Genomic DNA, 13,755 nt, shown 5'->3' with positions numbered 1-13,755 from the left:
AATTGTATAATTTGCACTGTAGAAAGTGTTGCACCCCTTTAAAACAAGCTACAAAAGGAGATTCCTGGAAGGAGCTAAACGGACAAAATTCCAGGCAGGGATAAATAAATAAATACCATGACACCTGATGTGTGGCACCACTAAAGCTATGTCCTTTGTGAACATACTATGGTCCTTTGGCCCCAACTGAAGCAATTTAATTTAGAGAAGTGTTTTTGGATCTCAAGGAGGAGTTTGTGGGCTCATTGGTAATGACAACTGTAAGGAATTAAGAGTAAGACTTGGACACAGAGGCATGTAGAATGATTGTTATAGACATATTTCCAGAAAATAATGAGAAGGGTAAGGGGAAATCCCATCTATCCGTAATCCGAAGAGGTGTTTGCCTGCCTCAACAAGACTAAGGAACATCTGTGTCAGGATGTTAAATAAAAGAGCGTCTTCTGTCAAAGAATCCTAACCTGACCCTTACACTCTAAACTCAATATAACGTGCACAAGGGTTTTCTGGTTAACTATAGATTTGTAGCTTGCTTCAAATGTTCTTAACACAGTCTTATGGTGCAGAACAGAAAGGTAATAAAGCTTCCACCAGGAAAAAGGGGCCTTCCTTCCCCTAGAGTCCTTCTGGAAGTTAAATGTCATATTCAACTATATTCAAAAAGGGCATTGATCTTCCATTGTATTTGCTTTACACATATTGTTCTTTACAATGTTCAATTTCTTACACTTTATCCACTTTCCAACACTGGTATATTCCAATCTTTAAAGGGTACAAGTCTTCCATTTTGTATTTACAACTACAAGATTACGTGCCTTCGCACTCCTGGTTTACTTCCTTGCCAGGATATCACTTTACTTTTCTTCTCTCTTCTGGTTCACTCTCCTGACAGAATATTGCTTCACTCCTTACTCCAGGTTTACTCTTCGGCTAGGAGGTCACCTCACTTTCTAGTCACGTCAATTTGTTTCTCACCCCTGGTTTACTCTACTGCCAGGGTATCATTTTGCTCCATGTATGTCTCTCTTGAGTATGAGTCTCAGACTCCCTATTTATTTGGTGTGTTAGCTCGTTAGGGCTTTCTCCTTTATTTATTCTTTATTTTTACAGTTCACAAAATCTTGCCAGTCAGGTCACTGACCCCTTTCCAACATTCCTTTACTTTATCTCCCCTGTTCAAGGGTTGAGTCGCCAACCCCTTTTCAACCTTGTCGATGTTTATATTAGTTCCTTTTGTTAAGATGTGTACTTTAGTTTTGCGGTCACCAAGATTCATATAGATGTAATCCTCCCCTTTGGAATATTGGGTCACCAATCCTCTTTTCATAATATTCCCATTTATATCAGTTTGTTTGTTAATTTTAATGAGTTCCACTTGCTTTCTCAATACGACCCAACATCCGCTTTCAGCCACCCCGGTAACCCATTTCGTCTCCCTGGGCTTATCGGGCGTCTCTGGTGGGGGTTGCGGCTTTCCTATCTTTCTCGCTCGGCCCGCTGGGTATCAAGTAATACAATCATGGCAAAAAGGTCACCGGTAAAAAAAGAAAATTAAATAAAATTAAAAAAATTAAAAAAAAAAAAAAGATTGTGGCAAAAATGCTGTAGTTTGACCCAGTAAAGGTGTACCCCATTATACCATTTAAGGGGAGAAGGGGCTACAGGGGTATCCCCCGCTACCCTTAAATGGTATAATGGGTCGAGGGGTTGCGGGGGGGGTGTCCCCTGCATCCTTTACATGATTGTGGCGCAAAAAACCACAGCATTTTTGCCGCAATATTTTGTATTCACAGCCATTTTTTACCGCAATTTTAAGACATGGAACCGCCCACTGATGTTTGTCCGGTCAGCTGGTCCCCTTTTGCTCTGATCTCTCAGACTCCGGGCGGCTTCTGTTGCTCCCGGCTGGCAGTCTGCTTTCAGCACTGCTTCTCCTCACGCTGCCTGTCCTCACCGCTGTGCTGCAATTCACATTCTTCTGCTTTCTCGCGTCGTCTTCTGCGCTCTCACGGATTACTGACAGCCTTCTACTCTGCCACACTTCATTGCCATCAGCTGTGCTGGTTTTAAACTTCCCGGCAGAAGTTGAAAGTTTCCAAAGACTAGAGCGCAGTGTTGGCTTAATTTCATTTCGGTTGAGTGATATTGTATGTAAATATGTGCTCTGTAAAGCGCTTTGGATTAGGGCGCTATATAAATAACACATCACTATCACTATCTTCATTACTCCCTCTCTCTTCCTTGTCTCAGTGCTTACATGGGGAGGTGAAGGCAAACAGGATATTTGGCTGAAAAAAAACTGGCATTCCTTCCTCTATGCTGCAAAAGCCCATACAGGTATGTTTATTTGTTTTTGCATTTGTTGCAGCACACTGAACCCTTAGGTATCTAGGCAATACTTTCATTGGGTGAGGAGACCCTTAAAGTACATTGGGGAGGGGAAGAAAGGGGTATCCAACGGTACCAACCGATATGGATACAAATAAAGATGGTGGTTTGTCAGTTTGGGAGAGGTTGCAGGTAACACAGTGTCTTAGGGCAGGTTGTATTTGTTCTATAGCACCTTTCTCCAGCAGGGTTAAAATTTCCTGCAACAGGAGTGGATCTGGAATTTTGACAGAGTTGGTTCCCAGTAGATGGCTCTGAGGGCATTTTAGGAAGGGGAGACAGTAACATTGAGCTACTGTTTCCAGTGCCCAAGCATCTGAGGTAATGCCCCACCATTCCTTCAGATGCTGAGAGATCCTGCCTCCCACTTGGGTTTTGTGCAACAAGATCTCAGAGTGATTTGGAGGCAGCTGCAGGAGCGGCTGAGGGCAAAGATGCTGTTCCTGAGGCTGGTTTCGCACCTCTTCCTCGTCCACCATGAGGGACATTTCTTTTGCCTCTTTGAAAAGCCTGTCCCTCTTTTTCTACCAAAAGAGGAGTAGTACCGAAAAGAACGACCCCTCCAGAAAGATGAGCCCGAATAGGGATTCTGAGGCTGTCGCATGGAGGCGCTAAGAGTTTTAGCTGCCACTTTTGAGGTCTGAAGTTTTTCTAGGCTTTCATCAGCCTTACTACCAAATAGCCTCAAGCCATCAAAAGGCATGTTGAGAAGTCTGGCCTGCACATCCGGGTCAAACCCCAACTTCCTCAACCACGCAAATCTGCGTAGTACAGTGCTTGCAGCCATGGATCTGCTGGTACTATCAGCAGTATCCAGTCCAGACTGGAGGCATTCCCCCATTGCCTCCTTCCCGTCAATATTCAGGAATCCTTCCTTTTCCTCGCCTTCCGGAATATGATCAGCCGTCACCGAAATACAGTCCCACAGGGTATGGGTAAACCTGGCTGGGGTACAGGTGACATTGGTTGACTTAAGAGCCATACTACCCGAAGTAAAAACTTTACGGGCCCAAGCATCGACTTACTTATCCTCTCTATCCGGGGGAATAGTAGGATATGCAGTCTGTCTTGAAGTAGTTGCTGCTTGAATAACCAGACTTTCTGGAGTGGGATGTCTGTTTAAATATTCAGGATCAGAACTAGACAGTCTATATTTTTTAAGAAATTTACTGTTTACAGGAGCAATATTTTCAGGAATTTCCCAGTTCTTTTCCACTGTTCTCTGAAGTACCCTATGGAAGGGGAGAACTGGATCCTTCTGGGGGCCCCGAATAATTATGTCCGTCATATCGTCCTGTTCAAAAGTGGGTGAGGTTCTACCCCAACCCATATATTCTATCACTCTATTCAACAGACTCCTGTACACTGAATCTGCATGTTCTGCAGGGTCAGGCCTAGCAAACTCCAATTCAGGTGACGTGTCAATGCCACTAGCAAAATGCAGAATCTCGCACAGGTCTCATCTTAGATTCTGGGTCTATAAGTTCTTCTGAAGCTTGTCTAGTGCCATATTGCACTCCAAAAAGGAAAGATTTCCTCATCCTCAGAGAAAGATTCTTCAAAAATCAAAGACATAGACTTTAAAAAGTCTGATTTTAGTAATGGAGTAAATCTCTCTTTCTCCTGAGTTTTCGAAGGAATGGAAAGATTCTTCGAAGGTATCTAAGGAATCTTCGTCGACCCTGATGAAGTCTTTGACACAGTCGTCGAAGAAGCTTTTGGCTTTGATGTCGAAGCTGCCTGTGCCGATGGCGTCGACGAAGTCGTGGATGTTTGACGACTTGTTCGTTATGTGGTATCAGAGAAATACTAGACTCTCGAGTCTTCGACAACTTGGCATTGACTCGAGTTTTTCGAGTTTCAGCCATACTACCGGGTTTTACCACAGTAGTTCCAGACTTCCGATGTCGTCCGATGGAGCGACAGGGGTAAGTCTCTTCTGAGGTTTCTTTGAGGGGGTGGAGGCCGCATTCTCAAATATCTCCATCTTCTTTCGAAATTCCTCCCATTTTCTAGGGGAATCCGACTTAGTCGGGCATCGTACCACTTTCGTCGATGAATCGGAAGATGACAAAGGAGATCCATGCCTCCTTTTCACTCTTAGAAGAGGAAGATGAATCGCTCGATTTTTTATGTTTTTTAGACAAAGCCTTCGAGGCTTTAGAAGCTTTCCTCCCCACTGCCAGTTTACCTCTCCTCTCACGAAGGGCCTTCTCTGTCATTGACTGACAGGAGCCACAGTCGCCGGTTCGATGATTTGAACCGAGGCACCAGAGACAAACGCCGTGAGGATCTGTGATCGACATCTTTGATCCGCAGTCGATGCACTTTTTAAACCCAGTCTTGGGTGTTGAAGGTGTTGAAGAAGATGACATTTTCAGTAGAAAATTTCAAAGCACGCCGTTCTCGAGAGCGAAGCAATCTGAAAAACAGAACTGAAGCCAACGGGCGCAGCGCAAGCTATTTATACCATCAGTGACTTCGACAAGGAACGGAGCCCGTCGAGGGACAATCGATGCCACGACCTCAAGCCAAGCACCCTCTGCCGAAATAAAATTCTGAAGCTGGCGATAACGAATTATCATAAGATGAGGAATACGTGGGAGGACACAATCCATTCGAAAAATAAGGCTCTGAATGAGATCGCTTCAATAAAAGTACCACAAACACCTGGACAGATGTTCCCAAGGGTGAAAAGAATTGTGGGTGAATTATTGTGCTGCAGTTTTTGAAATATCCCAGAACCTGTTAGGTTCTCAGGAAGGGTTAAGCCCAACTCCACCAAAACCTTGCCATAACACCGCTAACCTGACTGACTGAATACTTGGCTGCTCCTCTGAGAAAAGGGTAATGACTATTAGAACAGGCCCTTTAGGCAGAGTCACTGGGTCCCTTACTGGAAGAGTAGGGTAACTCACAGGAGACACAGAGTTTCCATATGCTCTGGTTCTTGAGGTTTGTCACTATGCTGATCAATCAGCAACTCCAGAAACCCATCAGAGGATAGAATGCCAAAGAGACAGTCAAATGCTAAACATGCACTACAAAACCTCCTCATCAGAGCAACAGTGAAAGACATGGGTGAGTGTATGCGCATGTGTGAGGCAAAGAACCAGAAGTCGGTTGAATATTAAAAATCACAGGCCTAGGACAAAGCAACTTGGTTGAAAAAAGTAGAGATCACTGGTACCAGAGGGAAAACCTGTTGAAGGGGTTTCCAGATAATTTCCACCCACTCATCAGGAATGAGAATACCTGAAAGCACAAGACACCCGCGATCAGCCAGATTGGCCAAAGAGAATTCTTTACACAGTCCCAGAGTTATATGTGGATTCATCTGAAGGTATGGGGAGAAGCCTTTTGGGCTTCCTGTCTTTGTGAGGTTTATTTTTTTTAAATGTCTCTGGTGCCGGTGAATCCATGGTGGTCCCATGCTTGGAGTCATGCCTTCTCGTACTGCTATTAAGGAAGACTATGAGCAGCAGACGAAGCTCTATGAGGAGGCAAAACAGGTATATTGTATGACACCAGTTCCTCCGGTATTGAAGAAACAGGTTTATGATGGGCATTGTGCTAAATTTTCATAGAAAGGATCAGATGGGTCATCCCTTCCTTTTCAGGAAATGTAGCCAAAGCCTCATCAACCCCTATGCAGGCGAGACCTGTACGGAGCAGAGCTGAGGTCGTAAGGCACATCTTCAGTAATGTACTAATCAGATCTAGCAGGAAAATGGAGGCCTTTGCCGAAGCAATGATGGAAGTTACACCATGCACATTGGATGGACTAGCAAGCATTTGAACATAGGAACCAGCCTCAACTGTCTCTGAAAAGTACTCCGAAATACCACAACTGGGGATTTGCTTTTCTGCCCCGCACCAACAAATGCTCCAACCTCCTGCATAAAAGCCCAGTTTGGAAACCTTACCTACGTTCTGCAGTGTGCAGATGCAAGCCACCAACATCTCCAGTACTGGGCCTGTTCCCTTCACCTGCTTATGTTAAATTCAACTGCTGAGGGACTGTGACAGATTTCCCTGACAGAAATCACAAGACTGCACCAGACTTGGATCGCCCAAGCATGTGATGCAGGCTTGTGTCGGTTGGCAAGCGAGTAGGGGTGCCCGAGCCAGATCAATGCTACGAAACTAGAGGCATGTGGTATGCAACCCTTGAGTTGAAAAGAGGCATTACAAAAAATTAGTAAAAAAATTTAAAACAAAAAATCCCAAAATCTGAAAAAGCAAAAGGGTGGGCTAGGCTGGTGAATGGGCACATGGAGAGAGGCTCGCTTTCAGGGGATTCGAAATCCTATACCTACATTGTGCAGCAACTTTTAAGACATTTTTCAGCCTGACTTGCTTTAGAAGCAGGCTTTCCAACAATTCATGAAAAGGGGGTTGGGGTGGGCTTAAGAGAATATTTCACACACCTTTTAGGTTGTCAGTGCAGTGTTTTAACATCTGCTTACCTAACACACATACAAAACATATGCTGGACTATTAGGAGCTGTGCAAGCTTTACTCTTTCTGAACAAGTGAAGAGCAACATACCCTCATGCAAAAAGATAAAGCTGAGACAAAAGAGCAGGCTGCCCTTGAAAAACAAAATACACAGTAGCATATGTTCCCTTTGCTTACACACACAAAAAATGTTGCAGTGTGAGCTTCCCGCATGCACGCAAAACACACATTTGCGCTAGTGCTTAATTTGCAAGAAGAAGCAAGTCTGCTCTCTGTAAGGATGTTTTAAACATTGCCAACAAAGCAAATTCACTTTGTTTTACAACCTTGCCAGTTACACCAACAGAAAAAACTGAGAAAAAGTACAATACAAATAAGCATAAACAATTCATCCAATAATACATTCTTTTCCTAAAAATATTTTTTCTTAAGAACAGGCTTCAAATCAGTAAATATGTTGTATGTTGCATGTTTTGAAATATATGTTAAAAAGACCCAAGAATTCTCATTGTGCCAAAGTCTGTATCGACAGAAAATCCTTTTTACATACCTAGTTAGCCTCAGTCGGCAGTATGTCAAATAACGGAACTAGTACTAATCCAGTGTGAGGTTTATCTACACAACCGGGCACACAAACCTCCAAAATACGTCAGAAGGAAAACTGCTGCCCCATCACACAACAACTAGACGGACAAACTCGATGCCAAATCCATTGGACAATTAGAGAGACGTGGAACAAAGAAATACAAATATTACGAGGCAAAAACCCACTAACTCAGAAGCTCAACATTCCTCATACATTTCTCAGACAAAAACCCACACATCAACCTCTCTGCAAAACAAACCACACATACTTCACAACAACTAACGAACAACACATAACTGGCACCAACAGCACATGAGGACCAGCATCGATCCGATAATTCACATCCAAGCTCAGTGAAAACCAAACTGAAGCCGTCAATATGACACCACCTCTCACTTTCCTACTTCAATTTCACCCTACTAACCCCCACTCCTCCTTTTTTGTTTACAGATCTGCCAGAGTGCCTGGGGACCAATTCTGTTGGTGATGGTGGGCGGTACAAATACCTTTAACATTAACCATTTATTCCATTTGGCCATAAACCTCCTAGCAAACACTAACAATAAAACAATATATTTTAGTAAACCCATTTATTAGCCAGACCCAGTCTTCACCAAGTCTTGTGCAATGTTTATGCAAAAAGGCATAAAGTGTGCCGCATATACTGACATTGGATGGTGTTTCTTCTCCTTGATGAAACAGACAAGGGGCCTCATTACAAGTTTGACGTTATTCCGGTAGTAAATCCACTGGAATACCCCCAAACTGAATTACCATTACAGCCACTTGGTCCAGTGAATTTACTGCCAGATTACAAGTGGTGGTAGGCGGTATAAGGCCCCACTCCATGGGGATTTCAGCCAAATTACCACCGGCAGTAATTCTGCTGATTTGTGGCAGTAAGGTGGCAGAATTACCTCCAGCTTTTTTGCTGGAGGAAACTTCTTCATCTCACTGCCAAACTGGTGGCACTGTGTTTCTTCCCGCACCGCCCAATGTGTCTTTGCCTCAACCATGTTGAATGGACAGCCTACAAAGTGTATAGACTGACTTACAAGAGATCAACAATGAGATGCATCTAGATCCCTCCATGAATAGTTCTGTACAGTCTTCTGGAGCTCCCAGGCATTTTTATCTGTAAGATGCCTGGGATGACCGACAAGGGTCTTCTGAGATCTTTCAAAGGAGCAGGGCTTCACAGGGCCAGTCATTGGAGAGGATGCTGGTCGACTGTAGAAGCTGCCCTCGGCCAATCAGCAGGTTGCTCTTCGCCGTATGATTCTTGGCTCCAACCTAGATCTGAAGAACGGCTGCAGAAGTCCACCTCTTATCGAGAATTGTAGCTGGAACGAAGTCAAACCCAGCAATGGAAAGTATGTGCCACATTTAAAACAGCCAGTAGTTGTCCAATCAGGGAAAATCTGTCCATGTTTTTGGGGTCCTTCTATTGAAGAGGCTTATTTTTCTAAAAGCCTAGACAAAGCATACAAATCATCTGGGGATGTTCTTGCTAATCTCTAGTGCAATCTTATAGCCGAATCCACTGTGGCTAGTATGGCTCATGGCAAGGGGAAACGTTCCTTTTGGATAGGGTTTCCATTCTCTGGGTGAGGAAAGCCAGGCTTGGGATGTGGAGAACAAATTGATTTTTCAGAAGTTCTTGTCTGGCATTTTGGCTGGGTAACTCTGCTTCTGAATCAAAAGGCCTGGGAGCTCCAGAAGACTGTAGAGGACTAGGCGTGGAAGCATCTAGATCCATCTTATTGTTGTGTTTTCTTTTAAGTCAGTCTGTACAATTTGTAGGATGTCCATTCGCCTAGGAACACAGACGTCTGAGGATGAACAGTAACTATAAGGGTGTATCTAGTTTACAAACCTTCCTCTTCTGTAATTTGCTTATGCTTATCCCCAATGTCCACCTTATACCCCATCACATTCAGACTTAGCAGATGAGGTTTCAGAAGACAGTGGCCTTTTGAAGTACCCTCTGGTGTGGCTAACTGGAGACAGCTTACTTTGGGGGTTATTAGCCACAAAACTATCTCAGTGAGTGCACCATGAAAGAACAGAAGGGAAGAGGAAGGAATTGTATGCACAGTGCCATTTGAAGCACACTGCCAAATACAAAGGCAGACTACTTTCAACAGTTGTGGTTGTAAATTGTGAGGTCAAGACCACAGAGCAGACCACTCACCTCAGCTAGGCAGAGCCCCAAGCCATTGGAAAGGATTTTCATACAAGGAGACCAATCACACCAATAAAATAACAGCCAGCTTCTTTTTAAATCACTCATCTTCCACGGCCCCCCCATGCAAGACACCAGGTCATTGTTAGAAGACCAGCACAACAACACGGGGAGTAAATTACCACTATGCACCCCCTCCTACCAATTGAAATTGGGAACTGAAAATGTAGGACCACGTGTCTACTTAAAGCCAGCAATTGTTACCTGGGGTAAAAAGATTTTACAGATAAAGTGGGAGGCCAGTGGGGACGATAGGTATGATGGTAGAAAAGAAGTTCCAGTTCTTACCTTAACATTATCCGACTTTAGCTCAGAGTCAGTGTACAGCCCTTTCATGAAGTCGGTCACACGGATAACCTTAAACAATCAGTAGATAAGGCAAATTAAGGGAACATATTATCACATTTGAATTTATCACTCCACTATCATAAAGGTTGTTGCGCTATACAATGCAGTACAGACAGATCATTCACAACATAAATTGCAAAAGTTACTTAAGGACACCATTTAAAAACAATGCATTTCTTAATTTTGTGATGAGGACGCGTTAACAGATTGTCACTTACTGCAGCCTTTGTTCTTAGCTGTTCTATTCATAGAAAATACATCCGAATAATCATGTAGCCACCATACATTCTATGAAAGGAATGCTTGGACACAGTTCATGCGGTCGAACCAGGGTATTTCTATCAGTAGTTCCTTAAACATCTAAAAGCTTTGAAGAAATAATTGCGATGAGACCACAAGTCCTTCTACCCTAATCCATCTTTATATAACATTTCCATTTTTTACATTGTTACAGACCTTATAAACAAAGTTGCAAAAAAATAACCAGTCAAGAGAAAAGGATTTAAATAGGGTTGTGGAACCAAGTAATTCTTCAAAATATATGTATTTTTTAAAGTGTACTTTTGAAGCCATTTTCATCCATTAAAAAAAAAAAACAATAATAAATATAGCTGCTAATCAATTGCAGAGGGGAGGGTGAACGGCTCCCAGACATTACTTTAACAAATTCACAATGGTAGTTTCAAAAACGACATTTTGCCAAGAAACGCGACCAAAGACAAAAACATGTTTTTGCTCACATTTTTTTTAAAGAATGGAAAATGAAATGTAGCCAAACTGCATTTGCAGATGCATTTGGTTTACCGTGATTTTGCACAGAACCGCAGACTAAGAATTTTTCCCACAGATCGGCTAACAATTTATCGAGCAGATCCAAACATGGGTTTCCTCCACAATTCTAGACCCCATGAATATTCTAGCATTCCGTTAATGGCAAGCAGAGTAGGAATAAATGCATGAAACTCCTCAGAGAAATCCTGTCCTTGGAAGCAACAGAAAATTCACCATAGATATCACCACTCTGGGCAAAGGCGAGTGGGAAGCATATTAACAAGGAAGAGTATGACCCAGAATAAAGAAGGTTAGTGCAGCTATCAACCTGCGTGCTTGATAGCTAGTGAGGGTCCACTAACCTGAGTCCAAGTTTGGCCCTGAGTAAAAGCTAGCTACCAGCCATGTCCACTCCTTGCCGTGCATTCCCAACTCTCCTACAAAAACCTACAAAGATGGCTGGCAAGGAAAACAGAAGAGTAAATCACTTTACTATTTCATAGCAGCCATGATAGGTGATGCAGAAGGCTGGCTGCGAGGCAGTGAATGGGCTGCTTTCGGGAAAGTGAATCAAAGAGGGGCCAGAGTGTGGGGTGGTGGAAAATTAGGAAAGATGTTCTCTTTTGCACCTTTCCTTCCATTCATTTCAAAAGTGACACCCTTCTTTTTGAACCGGTCTTTACTTTTGGAAGTTAAGTAAAGTCTTCAGCTTCACTTTCCTTGCCTTTTGCTCATTGTTATGGGGAAACCGACTAGTCCTTCAGACTGTCAGTACTGAGAAACTTTGTTTTTTTCTTTGAAATTGTTGTATTTTGGTAATTGCACAAGCACCTTACAGTGCAGTGCAATGGGGTTACTTAGTATCCCCATACAAATGAATCTTTTGGGTTTTTGGTCACTTTTTTTATGTACCTACGATAGGCTGGTGGCAGCAATAACATTTTTACGGTTTAAATTTAATTTTACTATTTCAGTTTTGCATTTACAGCTAATGGCTACTAAAGGCGGCTAGCACCCCAAGATGCCCATATTGTTGTGTGGTCGTCTTCCTGCGTCCTCGGGTCAGGAAATCCCAGATCAGGTCATGCACCTGCCTGGGAAAGCTGCTGCTTTTGCAGGTTAGTGAGCCCTTGTGTGTGAGCCCAAGGGAGGGTCTGGGACTGTCTGGTCCCAGTCCATATCTCTTGGTGCCAGAGACTCTACTGCTGGGCGGATGTGAAACCAGTAGTTGTCCCCAATTGGACAACTAGTGGCTCTTACAATGTGGCAGATCCTTTTCATTGGTGGGCTTGGACTTCCTTCCAGCTACAATTATAGATAAGAGGAAGGCTACCACAGCCATTATTCATATCTACGTTGGAGCAAAGAATCCTATGGCAAAGAGCAACCTGCTGACGACCCGGGACAGCTTCCAAAATGGCCCGGCAACCTCTCCAGTGACTGGCCCTGTGAAGCCCTGCAAGATCTCAAAAAACCCTCGTCAATTGCTTCGTCCTTGGATTAGTGGAACCAACTAGTCTCGACACCTACTTGAGGTTGCATGCCCCAAGAGCCTTTGGAAGTGTCTCTGGACTAACCGGTGGACCAACCAGCTCCCTCGGGGGCTACCGAGCCAGAGGCATTGCCATTCCGCGTGGAAGCCCGGAACTTTGGGATCACCAGCTTGTGCCATAAGTCACATTCTCCAGCATCAAAGTAGGCTGAGCTGGAGCTGCTTGTGTGACCGCGCCTGGAAGATCTCCTGCCGCCGGCTGCAAGTGGTGAGCATCACTGGAGCTCATCTTCATCCATTCAGTGAAGTGTCCTGAAGGGGTCTGTACCTTGAAAGTCTGCATTCTTCATCATCTGGTATTGCATCTTGAAGTTGGAGCCGACCAGAATAAGCGCTTGAATCTGCAACTCATGGGCACCCCTCAATCAAACAAAGGACGGAATATCGCGTCCAGAGTGACCACCAGAAAGTCCATTGTTTGACCTGGGAAAATTTGGAGCTAGGAGGCCAAGTAAATGTAACTCGTCCTGTTCCCCTGTGTCCTCCATAGGATACTATTGGGTGCAAAGCACTTTGTCTCCCAACTACCACTTTATTATCCTTTGGCTATCAAACATGGGTCAAGTATCCTACCCATGGGCTTACCTTAGTACTGGAAGAGGGAGGAGAACTTACTGTCTTTGAACAAATACTTAAGCCACTTTTAAATAGTTTTGAACCGTTTGAAATCTCCACCTCATGCCCATTGCATCCTTTTAGAGAATATCTTCCCTGGAGAACCCTGTATTGTAACCTGTGACTTTTGGGCACTAGGCCCAATACATTTAAGGGCTGAACCTCTTAAGTAAAAGGGAATTGGGACTTTGTTGACTCTATTCACTGCATCTGATTACTTACCTTACTTCCCCCCGCTCATATCCGGCTTCGAACTTGCCACTGGGCGGTTCTGGCGTTGTCTAGGGCCCTGTCTTTCAGGATTGTCTGAGCTGTCATTAGGGTGTCCTTTGCCTCACGGGTTCCCGCTTCCAACAGTTGTTCTTCCCGCCGGGTTACTTGAGTCTCTGCTTCAACGATTGCCTCATTGTGCCGTTTTCTGTGGGCAGTTACCAGGGAAATTGCCTCCTCACATGACTGTTTTGTATGCTTCCCACCGCAGACTGCCTCTTCATTTAGGTCGAAGTATTCCGACGTTTTATTAGGGATAGTGAGCCCTTCCATTATCTCCGGTATTCCCAGATAGTAGGCGCTTAGACGCCAGGTGAGATCCCACTTATGTTGTATCCCTTTAAGTTTGATCGATAGGGGGGGGGTGATCCGAGATCCCTCTTGCCAGGAATTCTGCGGATATTAGTCGGTGGGTCATGTTCCTTGGGGTGAAGATGTAATCCAGTCTAGAGAGGGCTCTATGCGCGTTGGAATAGAACGAGTAGCCCCTCTCTGATGTGTGGATTGTCCTCCACGTGT

General features: G+C 44.0%; 1 protein-coding gene across 4 annotated transcripts in view; it reads right to left on the bottom strand.

Annotated features, from left to right (window-relative positions):
• Positions 1-13,755, bottom strand: part of TRAF3IP1 (TRAF3 interacting protein 1) — a 1,297,461-nt gene that overhangs the window by 949,274 nt on the left and 334,432 nt on the right. For all 4 annotated transcript variants that reach the window (XM_069616014.1, XM_069616012.1, XM_069616015.1 and 1 more), the window contains exon 2: positions 9,969-10,037. In XM_069616014.1, coding sequence (XP_069472115.1) covers positions 9,969-10,037 — 69 coding nt within the window. The remainder of the gene's footprint in view (positions 1-9,968; positions 10,038-13,755) is intronic.

This window comes from Ambystoma mexicanum, chromosome 9, assembly GCF_040938575.1.
Source record: "Ambystoma mexicanum isolate Mex_15411 chromosome 9, UKY_AmexF1_1, whole genome shotgun sequence".
Classification (NCBI taxonomy): domain Eukaryota; kingdom Metazoa; phylum Chordata; class Amphibia; order Caudata; family Ambystomatidae; genus Ambystoma; species Ambystoma mexicanum.
This window is presented reverse-complemented; position numbering and strand designations above follow the sequence as displayed.